This window comes from Saimiri boliviensis, chromosome 15, assembly GCF_048565385.1.
Source record: "Saimiri boliviensis isolate mSaiBol1 chromosome 15, mSaiBol1.pri, whole genome shotgun sequence".
Classification (NCBI taxonomy): Eukaryota; Metazoa; Chordata; class Mammalia; order Primates; family Cebidae; genus Saimiri; species Saimiri boliviensis.
In genome coordinates this window covers 9,489,847-9,506,919 of record NC_133463.1, presented here as the reverse complement: position 1 = coordinate 9,506,919, position 17,073 = coordinate 9,489,847, and the positions used below count along the sequence as shown (strand labels likewise).

Below are 17,073 nucleotides of genomic sequence, written 5' to 3'. Positions count from 1 at the left end.
TTCTCAAACTTTAAATGGGTAAGATTATTATTGTTATTATTTTAATTTTTGTGTTTTTGAAATGGAGTCTCCCTCTGTCTCCCTGTCTGGAGTGCAATGGAGCCATCTTGGCTCCCTGCAACCTCCGCCTCCAGGGTTCAAGCAATTCTTCTGCCTCAGCCTCCCAGGTAACTGGGACTACAGGCATCTGCCACCACACTGGCTAATTTTTGTATTTTTAGGAGAAACAGCCTTTCACCATGTTGGTCAGGCTGGTCTCGAACTTCTGGTCTCAAGTGATCCGCCTGTCTCAGCCTCCCAAAGTGCTGGGATTACAGACATGAGCTACCATACCTGGCCTGATGGGTCAGATTTTTTATTTTTATTTTTATTTTTTTTATCAGGAGAGAGCTGGAGTATGATTTTTTGTTCGTTTGTTTTTAAATCATGGCTTTGGAATATCTAGGCTGTTTACAACTCTTGACTCAAAAGAGTGCTGTAGTGAATATTTATTTATTTATTTATTTATTTATTTTTGAGACTGAGTCTCTCTCTGTCCCAGGCTGGAGTGCAGTGGTGTGATCTTGGCTCACTGCAACCTTTTCCTCCCAGGTTCAAGCAATTCTCCTGCCTCAGCCTTCTGAGTAGCTGGGATTTAAGGTGCATGCCACCACACCTGGCTAATTTTTTTATTTTTAGTATAGATAGGGTTTCACCATGTTGGCCAGGCTGGTCTCAAACTCCTGACCTTGTGATCTGCAGGCCTCAGCCTCCCAAAGTGCTGGGATTACAGACATGAGCCACCGTGCCCAGCCTGCAACAAACATTTATGTTATGAATTTTACTTTACATTTAAATTCTTACTGTCCTGCAGCCTGACTTTTCTGAATATAAATAGATGCTCCTCGACTTATGATGGAGTTACATCTTGAGAAACCCATAATAAATTGAAAACATAAGTCAAAAATGCATTTAATACACCTAACTTACTGAAAACCGTACCTGAGCCTGGTTTACCTTAAATGTGCTCAGGTCGCTTTCTGTAGCATATGGTTGGGAGAAGTCTTCTGGCAACACAGTACAATGTTTATCCTTCATCCTCCTGGGACTGCCAGGGAGCTGCGGCCCTGCCATTACCCAGCATGGAGGGGGAGTACAGTATTGCTTCTCAATGGCCCAAGAAAAAACCAAAATTCCATTTCTTTTGAGACAGAGCCTCACTGTGTTCCAGGCTGGAGTGCAATGGCACAACCTCTGCCTCCTGGGTTCAAGTGATTCTCCTGCGTCAGTCTCCCAAGTAGCTGGTATTACAGGCATGCGCCAGCACACCCAACTTATTTGTATTTTTAGTAGAGACAGGGTTTCTCCACGTTGGTCAGGCTGGTCTCGAACTCCCAACCTCACGTGATCCGCCCTCTTTGGCCTCCCAAAGTGTTGGGATTACAGGCATGAGCCCCTGCGCCCGACCCATATTACTTTCATAAAGCCAAAAATTGGTAAGTCAAACCACTGTAAGTGGGAGATGGTGTGTATATAAGCAAAGTTCTCTGAGGCTGAGGCTCTTTGGATCGATGATAATGTTTGTGGCTGCTTTGGTGCTTAGTTTTCAGGATTATACTCAGTTGCTGAGCTGGTGTGGTCACTAACACACACACACACACACACACACACACACACACACACACACACACCAATGAGTGGTTTCACTTGTCTGGGGACAGGAGGCAGAAGGAAGGAGCCCTACCCTAAAAGATAACTGAGCTGGAGCCCAGAGCAGTTCAGAAAGCATCTGAAGCGCTAAGGACCCTCAGAGAATGATACTGAATTTATTGTAAAGAAAGCCTTTGAAATTCTAGGCAGCATTTAATCTAGTCAACAGTAAGGCATGCCTTGCCACTATTGTGAAATAGAGAATACTTGAAGAACTTCTGCCAAAATGCTGGGTAATTTAGCTGATGCTTCCCATTTCATTTCTATCCTATCGATTTCAGCTTAACGCCCATTCCAGAACAATTGCTTCTTTCCTTTTTGACTGAATAGTTCAGAGACCATCTTGGTTTACAGAATAAATATGAATACCTTTCCCTGTGGGTTTGCCCTTTACTTGTGTCAATCCTTAAATACTTACAGATTGAATTCTGAAGTTAAATTTTGACATAGAACACTACTGAAAAATTCAGAATTTGTCAAATTAAATGGAAGGCGGAGGCGGATGCCAGGACTCCGAGATGGCGTCAGTTGTACCCACCAAACAGAAGAAACTCCTGGATGTCAAACTAGGGGGACTGCCAGGCTGGATATTAATGTGGGATTTCACCCCGAGTGGCGCTGCTGGAGCGTTTCAAGAGGTTACTACCGGCACTGCAGGTACATCGGTGTGAAGAAAGGGATCGTCTTGGGGTTTCCATGGCACTGGCCGCTCATGTGCCCTTCTGCTACTGCCTTTCCCACAGGGGGCTCAAACAGGAGTGGCAGCACAAATGCCTCTGAGGAGGGACCCGCGTGGAGGGCACTCTGCCCTCCTGGCCATGGCCTTCTTGGCCGGTGCCCCACCGGTGAGGAACACAATCATGATTGTTGCAGAATCCTTTCATATCCTAATGGGAATTAACCTCTAAATGAAAGATGACTGGGATGTGGGGCAGGAGAGAGGGGGGCGGGGGGAGAAGGCTTCCCTAGTATTTTTACTAATTTATTGTTGTTAGATTAATATAAATGGAATGGGAACTTGCCAACTAATAGCTGAGCTCTGCCCTTGCAGTGCAAAAGCAGCCGTAGACAATATGTAAATAAATAGGTTTTGTTCAATCAATCTTTATTTACAGTCATTGAAGTTTGAATTTTATTTGATTTCCCTGTATCATGAAATATTTTTCTTCTTCTTTTCTTAATCTTTTATTGACTGATTTTTTTTTTTTTTAGAATTAGGATCTTGCTATGTTGCCCAGGCTGGTCTTGAACTCCTGAGCTTAAATGATATTCCCGCCTTGGCCTCCCAAAGTACTAGGATTACAGGCATGAGCCACCACACCCAGCCTCAACCTTTTTTTGTTGTTGTTGAGATGAAGTTTTGGTCCTGTTGCCCAGGCTAGAGTGCAATGGAGCAATCTCAGCTCACTGCAACCTCTGCCTCCTGGGTTCAAGCAATTCTTCTGCTTCAGCTTCCTGAGTAGCTGAGATTACAGGCATGTGCCACCATGCCCAGGTAATTTTTGTATTTTTAGTAGAGACAAGGTTTCGCCAAGTTGGCCAGGCAGGTCTCAAACTCCTGACCTCAGGTGATCCACCTGCCTTGGCCTCCCAAAATGTTGGGATTACAGGCGTGAGCCACCACACCCGGCCTCAATCTTTTATAAATGTGAAAACCATTCTTAACTTGCTGGCCACCCAGAAAAACTGTTGAGCCGTGACTCAGACTGTGGGCCATAGTTGGCTAATCCTTGACTTAGAACTGAGAAATTTAAAATATTTACTGCTATCCTCTGGTTAGTTACAAGAAACGGAAGGACAGTTATTTGGTATATAAGATAGGCATGTCAATCATGGGGTGACACTTCTTGTTGTATTTCTAGAGACTGGTGATGGCCATGGGTGAGTCTGGGCCTGCTGGGTCCCCTGGCTGCACTGGCTGCATGTTGCATGACAGTTTTCAACAAGGACCACAACATGTTTTGAGTGAAAGAACACCTGCCTACAACACTACCCAGACGCAAAGGCAGAAAGCATAGCAAATGAAATCTTTCAGTCCAAGCAGGCTTTTCCGGTAGTGAAACTAAAAAAGCAGCAGCACATGCCAATGAATCTGTTTTAACATTTCTACTTGAGGGCATGAAGCGGCGACCACACCTGGAGCTCATCCACCCTTAGTGTACAGTGGAAACTAGCAGGCCTCCTATTGGGGGAGTTATCATGAACAAGCCCATTGATGGGGCCCTTAACTGCCCTTCACATTGGCTCTGCACACAGTCCCCCTTTTTTTTTTTTTTTTTTTTTTTTTTTTGAGACGGAGTTTCGCTCTTGTTACCCAGGCTGGAGTGCAATGGCGCGATCTCGGCTCACCGCAACCTCCGCCTCCTGGGTTCAGGCAATTCTCCTGCCTCAGCCTCCTGAGTAGCTGGGACTACAGGCACACGCCACCATGCCCAGCTAATGTTTTTTTTTATTTTTAGTAGAGACGGGGTTTCACTATGTTGGCCAGGATGGTCTCGATCTCTTGACCTCGCGATCCACCCGCCTCGGCCTCCCAAAGTGCTGGGATTACAGGCTTGAGCCACCGCGCCCGGCTTTTTTTTTTTTTTTTTTTGAGACAAAGTCTCGCTCTGTCAGCAGGCTGGAGTGCAGTGGCATGATCTCGGCTCACTGCAAGCTTTCCCTCCTAGGTTCAAGCGATTCTCCTGCCTCAGCCTCCCAAGTAGCTGGGACTACTGGCACGCGCCATCACACCCAGCTACTTTTTTTGTATTTTTAGTAGAGACGGGGTTTCATCATGTTGGCCAGGATGGTCTCCATCTCTTGACCTCTCAATCCACCTTCCTTGGCCTCCCAAGGTGCTGGGATTACAGGCATGAGCCACCGTGCCCAGCCCTCTCATTTCTTAAAAGTTGTTTAGGAAGTAACAGGAACAATAAACTGTGTTTTCTCAGCACTTTCATGCCAGTACAGCATCATTACCATGTCACAGTTTTAGCAGACGAGGTCCAGGGGGACACTGAACCACAAACACAGGTATTAATGACTCTAAAGTTTTGTTTTGTTTTGTTTTGTTTTTTAATTGGATACAGTCTCGCTCTGTTGCCCAGGCTAGAGTGCAGTGGAGCGATCTTGGCTCACTGCAACCTCTGCCTCCTGTGTTCAAGTGATTCTCCCACCTCAGCCTCCCAAGTAGCTGGAATTAGAAACCTGCGCCACCACACCTGACTAATTTTTGTATTTTTAGTTACAGATGGGGTTTTACCATGTTGGCAGGGCTAGTTTCATGACCTGAAATGATCCACCTGCCTTGGTCTCTCAGGGTGCTGGGATTACAAGCATGAGCCACCATGCCTGGCCGATTACTCTAAAGTTTTTGTCTTTGTTATTTTTGTTTGTTTGTTTGTTTTGAGATGGAGTCTCACTCTGTTGCCCAGGTTGGAATGCAGTGGCACAATCTCAGCTCACTGCAACCTCCGCCTCCCAGGTTCAAGCAATTCTTCTGCCTCAGCCTCCCAAGTAGCTGGGACTACAGGCATGTGCCACCACGCCTGGCTAATTTTTGCATCTTTAGTAGAGACAGGGTTTCTCCATATTGGCCAGGCTGGTCTCGAACTTCTGACCTCGTGATCTGCCTGCCTTGGCCTCCCAAAGTGCTGGGATTACAGGTGTGAGCCACCGCGCCCAGGCAACTCTAAAGTTTTTAACCACCGTAGTACGCTGTCTCTTAATTTATCCTCCTGTCTCTACTAAAAACATAAAATTAGCTGGGCGTGGTGGCCATGCCTTAATTATCCTCCTGATTATTTTGTAAGGCGGGAATTGTTAATTCTATTTTCATGAGCAAAGTGTCAGAGACATTGAATAAGTTGTCAAAAATCATAAAGTACCCAAATTGGATCAAATTACAGTCTTAAAGTCCCAAGTCCAATGTCAAGAAGTGTTTATGATTAAAACAATGTGATCAGAAAGGCGAAAGTTTTAGGATTTAAAATAACAAAACACCATAACTCAATTTTTTACCTGTTTTCTTTTCTTTTTCTCTGCCTTTCTTTCTTTCTTTCTCTCTCTCTCTCTCTCTCTCTCTCTCTCTCTCTCTCTCTCTCTCTCTCTCTTCTCTTTCTTTCTTTCTTTCTTTCTTTCTTTCTTTCTTTCTTTCTTTCTTTCTTTCTTTCTTTCTTTCTTTCTTTGAGACAGAGTCTCTCTCTGTTCCCCAGGCTGGAGGGCAGTGGTGCAATCTTGGCTCACTGCAAACTCCCCCTTCCAGGTTCAAGTAATTCTCCTGCCTCAGCCTCCTGAGGAGCTGGAACTACAGGCGCCCACCACCACACCTGGCTAATTTAATTTAATTTATTATTATTATTTTTTGAGACAGAGTTTCGATCTTGTTGCTGAGGCTGGAGTGCAATGGTGGGATCTGTGCTCACTGCAACCTCTGCCTCCCAGCTTCAAGTAATTCTCCTACCTCAGCCTCCCAAGTAACTGGGATTACACGCATGTGCCACCACACCTGGCTAACTTTTTATTTTATTTATTTATTTTTTGAGACAGAGTTTTGCTCCGTCGCCCAGGCTGGAGTACAGTGATGCAATCTCGGCTCACTGTAACCTCTGCCTCCTGGATTCAAGTGATTCTCCTGCTTCAGCCTCCTGAATAGCTGGGATTACAGGCACACATCACCACACCCAGCTAATTTTTGCATTTTTAGTAAAGATGGGGTTTCACCATGTTAGTCAGGCTGGTCTTGAACTCCTGACCTCATGATCAGCCCGCCTTGGCCTCCCAAAGTGCTAGGTTTACAGGTGCGAGCCACTGTGCCTGGCCTAATTTTTTATTTTTAGTAGGGACAGTGCTTCACCATATTGGCCAGGCTGGTCTCAAACTCCTGACCTCACGTGATCCACCTGCCTTGGCCTCCTAAAGTGCTAGGATTACAGGTGTGAGCCACCATGCCCGGCCTGCCTGGCTAATTTTTAAATTTTTCATAGAGACAGGGTTTCACCATGTTGGCCAGGCTGGTCTCCCAAAGTGCTGGGATTACAGGCATGAATCACCATGCCAGGTCTTTCTCTACGTTCTAAGACAGCACAACTCTAATAAAATGCCTCTAAATACTAATTTGCAAAAAGAAAACAATCATAAAATTCTTTTTTGTTTTTTTTTTTTTGAGACGGAGTTTCGCTCTTGTTGCCCAGGCTGGAGTGCAATGGCGCGATCTCGGCTCACCGCAACCTCCGCCTCCTGGGTTCAGGCAATTCTCCTGCCTCAGCCTCCTGAGTAGCTGGGATTACAGGCACGCGCCACCATGCCCAGCTAATTTTTTGTATTTTTAGTAGAGACGGGGTTTCACCATGTTGACCAGGATGGTCTCGATCTCTCGACCTCGTGATCCACCCGCCTCGGCCTCCCAAAGTGCTGGGATTACAGGCTTGAGCCACCGCGCCCGGCCCATAAAATTCTTAAGAAGGTAGTTTTCACATAATGAAAATGAAAGGTTTCTTATCAGCATTCTTGCTACCATCTTTGATCCCTCATTTTTCCCTAATAATGGCTAATACTTAGCAGCGAGTGCTTATCAGGTGTCAGACACACAGAACACTTTACAAACATTAATTCAGGTAATCCTTATGACCGATTATGAGACAGGTGTCATTATCTCCTTTTTTTTAGATGGGGAAACCAAGGCATAGAGAGACAGCTTTCATTACTAGACTCACCTCTGTATCCCTTAGGTCTAAGGCATAGAGGGTCATCAATTTAAGTCTCATTTGGGCAGAAGAGTGTAGTGATTCTGGAGACAGAGTACCTCGGTGTGGATCTTGGCAACCATACTTACTAACTAGCTCTTTATTTATTTGTCATTATTTATTTATTTATTGAGACAGAATCTCACTGTGTCACCAGGCTGGAGTGCAGTGGTGCAACCTCGGCTCACTACAACCTCCACCTCCCGAGTTTAAGCGATTCTCCTGCCTTAGCCTTCCTGAGTAACTGGGACTACAGGCCCGCACCACCACGTCAAGCTAATTTTTGCATTTTTAGTAGAGATGGGGTTTCACCATGTTGGCCAGGATGGTCTCGATCTCTTGACCTCATGATTCACCCTCCTTGGCCTTGCAAAGTGCTGGAATTACAGGCATGAGCCACCAAACCCAGCCTTATTTATTTATTTTTTATTTAATTAATTTAATTTTTTTTTTTTTTTTTTTTTTTTTTCGAGATGGATTCTAGCTCTATCTCCCAGGCTGGAGTGCAGTGGCACGATCTCAGCTCACTGCAACCTCCACCTCCTGGGTTCAAGCGATTTTCCTACCTCAGCCTCCCAAGGAACTGGGATTACAGGTCCGTGCCACCACGCCCAGCTAATTTTTGTATTTTTAGTGGAGACTGGCTTTTGCCATGTTGGCCAGGCTGTCTTGAACTCTTGATCTTAGGAGATCCACCTGCCTCAGCCTCCCAAAGTGCTGGGATTATAGGTGTGAGCCACCACACCAGGTCTTATATATTTACTGACAGGGTCTCACTTTGTCACCCAGGCAGGAATGCGGTGGTGCAATTATGCAGCCTTGACCTCCAGTGCTCAGGTGATTCTCCCACCTCAGCCTCCTAAGTAGCTGGGTCTACAGGTATGCAGCATTAGGCTCAGCTAATTTCTTCTTTTTTTTTTTTTTGAGACAGAGTTTTCCTTTCTTTGCCCAGGCTGGAGTACAATGGTGCAATCTCGGTTTACTGCAACCTCCAGTTCCCAGATTCAAATGATTCTCTTACCTCAGCCTCCCAAGTAGCTGGGACTACAGGCATGTACCACCACGCCCAGCTAATTTTTTGTATTTAGTAGAGATGGGGTTTCACCATGCTGGTCAGGCTGGTCTCGAACTCCTAACCTCAGGCGATCCACCTACCTTGGCCTCCCAAAGTGCTGAGATTACAGGCTATGTATCCACTTACAGCACATCTCAATTTCTACCAGCTACATTTCAAGTTTTCACCAGCCGTATGTAGCTAGTTGCTAAGGAATTCGGTTTAGATAATGCAGATCTAGATTTCTGGAGAACAAAAAGCGTGCTTTTGCATTGTGAGGCTTTTGCTATTTTATAGTTAAAACTACAATGCTTAGGAATTTGGACTTCATCCTTAGGTGATAGGGAGACACAGGACTTTAACCCAGAAATTGAAATTACCAGATTTGCATTTTACAGCGTAGAGGATGAAACACTGTAAATCCTCCTGAGACCTAGGAGTATGGAGATCAGTCTTTTCCTCTGTTTAAGAGTTCAGAAAGTCCTAAATTAAGGTTGCAGCAATGCCAAATTTACTTCAGTCTAACTGTCCCAACTGAAGTTAATTCATGATTTTTGCTGTTTGTTTGTTGAGACGGAATCTAACTCTGTCGCACAGGCTGGAGTGCAGTGGCATGATCTCGGTTCATTGCAACCTCTGCCTCCTGGGTTCGAGGGATTCTCCTGCCTCAGCCTCCTGAGTAGCTGGGATTATAGACAGGTGCCACCACACCTGGCTAATTTTTGCATTTTTAGTAGAGACATAGTTTCACCATGTTGGTCAGGCTGGTCTCGAACTCCTGACCTCGGGTGATCTGCCTGCCTCAGCTTCCTGGAGTGCTAGGATGACAGGCGTAAGCCACAGTGCCCAGCCAAGTCATGATTTTTTAATCCTTCAAATAATTGAGAATTACGTAACTGACATTTAAAATAGTAAATGTGTATGCTAAAGGTTGTTATACCGTAGTCCACCAATACCTGCCCTTCCGCTTTCCACAGTTCCAGTCTCCTCAATCGACGTCCGAACATAGGCGAGTACAGCACAGTAAGGTATTTTGAGAGAGACCATATTACCAAAACTTTTATTACAGTATAGTGTTATAATTGTTCCATTTTATTATTAGCTATTGTTGTTTATCTCTTCCAGTTCCAAATTTATAAATTAAACTTTACCACAGATGTATATGCAAAGGAGAAAGCATAGTATATCTACAGCTCAGTACTATCCAAGGTTTCAGGCATCCATTACGGTTCCTGGAACTTGTCTTCCACAGATAAGGGGGACTACTGTAACTGTGACAGCTGCTGCTTTGGGGGCCTAGACTGGATATGGGTCTTGGATGGATGAGCAAATGCTAGCCTATTATGATAAAAATCATTCACCCACTCCGCTGGCCATGCTTTCACAAGTGCCTTTTGCAAAAGCGATGCAAGACAGCTTAGAGCCCTTTAACATTCACTTCCAACCCAAGCCTGTGGTCACCGCTGGAGGATCCTAGTAGGGATGTTTTATTCTCATGCAGTTCCTTGTCTGGTGTCCCTGGCACCTGTCCATTGCCTCGTCCCTACTTGACTCTCCACAGTGATGCACTGATCACACTGGCTACCCAGCTGTCTATTTCCAATTAGCCTCAGACACTGGCTTGACCTATCCTGGCCTCTTGGTCTTTAGCCCTTGGTCCAGTCCAGCGTTGGTCCGACAGCCCAAATGTTCCACGAGAGACACAGCTAAGTAAATTTTATCACCTCCACTCAATGCAATGCTAGGTAGCCCTTACGCAGTGTGACTATTTATGAAAACAGACTGGGCATGGTAGCTCTCGCCTGTAATATCGGCACTTTGAGAGGCCAAGATGAGAGGATCGTTTTAGCCCAGGAGTTTGAGACCAGCCCAGGCAACATAGCAAGACCTTCCCTCTACAAAAATTCAAAAATCATCTGGGCATGCTGGCTCACACCTGTGGTCCCAGTTATTTGGGAGGCTGAGGTGGGAGGATCACTTGAGACCCAGAGGTCGAGGCTGCAGTGAGCTCCGATCACACCACTGTCCTTCAGTCTTGGCAACAGAGCGAGACCTGGTCTCAAAAAACAAACACACAAAAAAGGACTGTGAAAAATATGCTTTTTTTCAAAATGTTTACAGTTCAAAAGAATCTCTAAGGCATATTCTGTGGCGAAAAGTAGGGGACTCTGAGGCCCCTTTCTTAGGTCTGACTGCCACCTCATGGTTGACCAGAGCGGGTCCTGTGATTGCTGTCTGCTCAGCCTTGATGAGCAGCACATCTGTTCAGCCCCACTCTGTCCTTGGTCACCTCAAACAAACATCAGGGGCCCCAAGGGAGCCAAGAGTGTTCTGAAAAGGGTAATTTCAGAATCTACCGATTAGGACCCCAGCACATTCAGGCAATTTGTGCCCCACTGCAGACTCACCATGTGTATACATGTCCATAAAAGTTAACATCTGTGCTAGGAAAGATACTGTTCCTTGGAATAGCCCCATGCTCTTGTCTTGGAGAAAATGCAGACCAGTTTGAAGCCACTGTGGCTTATCTCCCCAGAACTGACTTTCACACAAAGGGCTTTTAATTTTTTTTTAATTCCTCGTCAGATTGCTAGCAACAGTAGTACCATTTGGTGTCAGAGTTCTCTCTAGAGAGAATTGTTTTCTAGTTGCATTTGACCAGACAACTGTAACAGGTGGGACACCTTCTGATTTGAGATTTTATATTATATGAAAATAAAATCAGCACACAGTATAATATGAAAAGAGACATAGAAAAAATGGACAACACACTACACAGAGTATGAAAGGTAGATATTTATTTATCTATCTATTTATTTATTTATTTATTTTTTGAGACGGAGTTTCGCTCTTGTTACCCAGGCTAGAGTGCAATGGCGCGATCTCGGCTCACCGCAACCTCCGCCTCCTGGGTTCAGGCAATTCTCCTGCCTCAGCCTCCTGAGTAGCTGGGATTACAGGCACGTGCCACCATGCCCAGCTAATTTTTTTGTGTTTTTAGTAGAGATGGGGTTTCACCATGTTGACCAGGATGGTCTCGATCTCTTGACCTCGTAATCCACCCGCCTCGGCCTCCCAAAGTGCTGGGATTACAGGCTTGAGCCACCGCGCCCGGCCCAAAAGGTAGATATTTAAACCGTCATCAGATACTCATTACTGCTTATTAGTAATTCCATTTATGAGACATTAAAAAGTAATTTGCATTTCCCCAATTATTTTTGGAATTGGGCATCATTTTGAAAATTGTCTTATAAAATCTTTACTAATGGATGACCTAGGCCGGGCGCGGTGGCTCAAGCCTGTAATCCCAGCACTTTGGGAGGCCGAGGCGGGTGGATCACGAGGTCGAGAGATCGAGACCATCCTGGTCAACATGGTGAAACCCCGTCTCTACTCAAAATACAAAAAATTAGCTGGGCATGGTGGCTCGTGCCTGTAATCCCAGCTACTCAGGAGGCTGAGGCAGGAGAATTGTCTGAACCCAGGAGGCGGAGGTTAGGTTGAGCTGAGATCGCGCCATTGCACTCCAGCCTGGGTAACAAGAGCGAAACTCCGTCAAAAAAAAAAAAAAAAAAAAAAAAAAAAAAAAAAAAAAAAAAAAAAAAGGAGTTGCCGGGCGTGGTGGCTCAAGCCTGTAATCCCAGCACTTTGGGAGGCTGAGGCGGGTGGATCACAAGGTCACGAGATTGAGACCATCCTGGTCAACATGGTGAAATCCCATCTCTACTAAAAATACAAAAAACTAGCTGGGCATGGTGGCGCGTGCCTGTAATCCCAGCTACTCAGGAGGCTGAGGCAGGAGAATTGCCTGAACCCAGGAGGCGGAGGTTGCGGTGAGCCGAGATCGCGCCATTGCACTCCAGCCTGGGTAACAAGAGCGAAACTCCGTCTCAAAAAGAGTTTTACAATTTAACAAGAAAAAATTACTGGTTGTACTAGAACATGGGCTGTTAGCCTCTTCACTTTTTATCCTAAGCAGCTCTATAAACTTCATTTGGTATCTTTTTTTTTTTTTTTTTTTGAGACGGAGTCTTGCTCTGTCGCCTGGTCTGGAGTGCAGTGGTACAATCTTGGCTCACTGCAACCTCTGCCTCTTAGGTTCAGGTGATTCTCCTGCTTCAGCCTCCCGAGTAGCTAGGATTACAGGTACATACCACCATGCATGGTTAATTTTCGTATTTTTAGTAGCGATGGGATTTCACCATGTTGGCCAGGCTGGTCTCAAACTCCTGACCTTGGGTGATCTGCCCTTTCTGGCCTCCCAAAGTGTTGGGATTACAGGTGTGAGCCACTGTGCCTGGCCTTTTTATATATTTGTCTACTTAGTAAGATTTTTTTGAATCTGATTCACACAATGGACTAGAACACTTCTGAAGCCCTTTTAAATGCTGAGGATCTGTACAATAATCTATGAATTAGTTTGATCCCTGTGGGATTAGTACGCAGAAATATCTTAGTCTTAGCTAACTAAGCCTAAGCTTCCTGTTCCTTTTATATAAGATTGAGGAAAAGGAAGATGTTTGGGAAGATGAGTTAGTTTTATTAATATGCAAGTAAGAAAACGAGTTGTGGAAAGAAGTATATGCATGAAAAGTTAAGTGACAAAAAACTAAAAAAAAAATTGGAGGTTTAGGAAATCTGCCTTTACCTCACCGGCCACCTCCCTAGTGACCTTAAGAATGCTAAATAAAGTTTAAAAACCAAGAACATTTGGACAGACTTTGAAGTTGCGAATTAATGAAAAAGTAGTTTCACCTTTAATGATCAGCTCAGTTGCTACTGTACTGCAGACCAATTAGACATATATAATTTTTATTTCAATTCCCTAATCCTATCCCAGCCAGTATCATGTTTTAAGGTTTAAGATGCTCCTAGTAAGATGCTCCTTGTATTAAAATATAGAAGTCCCAAATCTAACCTTCAATGGCTAGAGTTGTATGTCACCATTTTTTTTTGCCTACTTGTAAAAATGACTGAACACGCTTTTTAGATGATTAAGCAACATATATCCCTCTTCCTTTCATTACGATTTTAATAAAAAAGAATATAAACGCCTACATTACAAAATACATTTCTTATTGATGGTGCAATGGAACTTTTACAAACACAAACTTTATACAAGGGTGTTAAAAAGCCAATTCCAGAAGCAGCAAAAACATGAAAACAGGAAAGTTCTAGAAAAAGTCTAAATAGATGTATTCATATTCTATGAGTGAAAAAGACACTTCAAAAGTATGTCTGTAAGGCTGGGTACATTAGCTCATGCCTGTAATCCCAGCACTTGGGAAGGGTGAGGTGGGCAGATGGATTGACCCCAGGAATTTGACACCAGCCTGGGCAACATGGTGAGACTCCGTCTCTACAAAAAATACAAAAAAATCAGTCCGGTGTGGCAGCGCCCACCTATAGTCCCAGCTACTGGGGAATCCTCCCTACTGGGAGGCAGGATTGCTTGAGCCCAGAGGGTTGAACCTGCAGCGAGCTGTGATCAGGCCAGTGCACTCCAGCCTGGGCGACAGAGTGAGATCCTGTCTCAAAAAAAAAAAAAAAATTTACGGCCAGCGCGGTGGCTCATCCCTGTAATCCTACCACTTTGGGAGGCCGAGGTGGGTGGATCACCTGAGGTCAGGAGTTCAAGACCAGCCTGGCCATCATGGTGAAACCCCATCTTCAAAAAAAAAAATTTTTTTTACAAAGATCTCATACATACATATTAATTTTGTATAATTCCTCTAAAGGAATTATTCAAACATCTCAAAATATCTCACTGATATTTATTCGAGTCTTGTAAGCTTCCATTTCCTACGGTAATATAAGACCATGGGTAGAAAATATCAGTGAATAGAGAAAGACATGCCGAACACCTCATCTGAATAATGTTTTGTTTACTCCACAATCTTTGGTCCTTCCACTGCTGCACAGTTAGGTTCAGAGGCTGGTCTTCGAATTAGGTCACCAAAATATGCAGTGATTGTCTTCAATTTATTGTTAAGGAAGTTCTGTTCTATTTCCACTTGCCCTCCAGGCCCAGCCAAGGATGCCACCTAAAAAGATGAACAGAAGAAAGTCACATGCACACACATAAGCGTAATTTCTTTTTTTTTTTTTTGAGACGGAGTTTCGCTCTTGTTACCCAGGCTGGAGTGCAATGGCGCGATCTCGGCTCACCGCAGCCTCCGCCTCCTGGGTTCAGGCAATTCTCCTGCCTCAGCCTCCTGAGTAGCTGGGATTACAGGCACGCACCACCATGCCCAGCTAATTTTTTGTATTTTTAGTAGAGACGGGGTTTCACCATGTTGGCCAGGATGGTCTCGATCTCTTGACCTCGTGATCCACCCGCCTCGGCCTCCCAAAGTGCTGGGATTACAGGCTTGAGCCACTGCGCCCGGCCTACATAAGCGTAATTTCAAAACAGTGTTTCACTCATACTGCTGTATCAAATAATAGGGAGACTCTGCGTTTAAGTCCTTTGAATAATGAGGCATGTCAAATGTTCACTGCTACTTCTCAGGCAGGTATTAATACAATATTTGGAGGTGCACCTCCACAGTTAGCACCAAAAGGATGCTAGCCAAAGGACCAGCACTTGATGGGGGACGGGGCCATCAGCTGCTAAAGACCTTTGTTCCATGACAATAATGCTTGCAGTCACCTTCGTACACTGCAAACTAGTCATGTTTTACCCTAAGTTCTTAAACAGGTAAGGTTTTGTTTTGGTTCAGTACTTTTTTCATCTAACCTCTCAGAGATCTTTTAAACAGCAAAAATGTTACTTTCTAACCCATGATTACTTACTTCATCAGAATCAGTTTTTTGGGGTAGTAGGAGGAAAGATCATGAGAAGGGAGAATGCAGTGGAGAGACCTGGCAGGTGGAGAGAAGACACAGCAATAGAAAAAGGGATACCCAGGCCAGGTGTAGTGGCTCACGCCTGCAATCCCAACACTTTAGGAGACGAGGCGGGTGGATCATGAAGTCAGGAGTCTGAGACCAGCTTGGCCAACATGGTGAAACCCAGTCTCTACTAAAAATACAAAAATTAGCCGGGCGTGGTGGTGCACGCCTGTAATCCCAACTACTCGGGAGGCTGAGGCAGGAGAATCACTTGAGCCTGGGAGGCGAAAGTTGCAGTGAGTCAAGACTGCGCCACAGTGCTCCAGCTTGAGAGACAGAGCAAGACTCCGTCTTTTACACACACACACACAAAGGAAAAAGAAAAGAAAAAAGAAACGGATACCCAAAGTATTAGGGACAGCTATAAACAACGAGAGTCAAGCATTTTCTGTAACTGATATCAGCAAAATTACTGTTGTGTATTTTATAAAAAGAGGTGCTCAGTCAGTCTGGTTTGGTTTGAAGAGTTGAGAGAATGTAATCTCAGTGGTATTATGCATACCATACCAGCTTCTGGTAGAAGGGACAATTTATTATGTATTTCCAATGAGTATGTAATTTAAAGTGTTTTAACTTCCTCTTAGAAAAAAAAGTCACAGACATAGAAATAGGGAAGCAGCAACTGGTCATTCTGTGGTATATTACTATGTGAAAATCAGTGAAATACAGTATCCCTTATACTGATTTAAAAGTACCCCCCTCTACTATTTTGTTGTAAGGAATACTTAAAGTGAAACTAGAAATTTGAAAATAGCCAAGTAGTCCCAGAGTAGTAGTTATTAGGAATAAATGTTTTAAATTCTATTTTGGTATCTTCATGCCAGTCTGATTTTTTTAGAAGGAAGGGCAAAAAAGGTAATTTTGTCTTTAGCCAATAAAAGGCATTTTGAACAGCATATCATTTTCTCACAATAATTTTTGTGAGTTGAGATATAACTCAAGTATAGCATTTCTGCTGTGCCTCTTAACAGTAACTTAAAAATCTCCAGTTCTATCAATAATTTGCTGCCTCAATTTAAAAAGGCAATTTTTATTGTTGTTAAGAGAGCCATTAAAATAGGCTTTGGCTTTCTAAATCTGAAAAAATAGAAATATCATCAATCTTCCTAAAAGAGCATTTTAAAGAAAAGAAAAACCATTTCTGAAGTTTACTCGAAAAAAAATTAAAGGTACTATATAGATGGTTATTATTTCTTATATAAGCTATAAAGAGAATTACATAAAAACCAATTTCTGAGAAGGCAGGTTAGTTTCTTTTGTTTCTCTTAATACCTTTCAGAGGATTATCTAGATGTGGGTGCTTTGGATTAAAATAAAAAAAGAAGACGGGAATTTTCTCAGAAATCATGAGTTCTGATTGCTCAACAACTATTATTGAGAGCTTATAGGACTCTGTTCTAGGCAGTGTAGTGTAGCAAAACACAAACCAAAATCCTTGCCTTCATAAATTTTACGTTCTACTTGGGAGAGTCGGATGATGGACAGATAAACATTGTTCCTGATACTGGAGATGAAGGTGAATCTATGTGACAAAATACAGTGAGAAAACTCTTATCTACTTAGTGTTTAGAAACAAATGTTTTTTTAAAAAAACCTCACGTTACTTTCTTTTTTTTTTTTTTTTTTTTTGAGAGGGAGTTTCACTCGTTACCCAGGCTGGAGTGCAATGGCGCGATCTTGGCTCATCGCAACCTCTGCCTCCTGGGTTCA

At 43.8% G+C, this 17,073-nt stretch overlaps 1 protein-coding gene across 3 annotated transcripts in view; it reads right to left on the bottom strand.

Annotated features, from left to right (window-relative positions):
• Positions 1-13,452: 13,452 nt before the first annotated feature.
• Positions 13,453-17,073, bottom strand: part of TGS1 (trimethylguanosine synthase 1) — a 48,728-nt gene continuing 45,107 nt past the window's right edge. For all 3 annotated transcript variants that reach the window (XM_039464720.2, XM_074386660.1, XM_074386661.1), the window contains one exon: positions 13,453-14,513. In XM_039464720.2, coding sequence (XP_039320654.2) covers positions 14,355-14,513 — 159 coding nt within the window. In that variant the 3' untranslated portion in view covers positions 13,453-14,354. The remainder of the gene's footprint in view (positions 14,514-17,073) is intronic.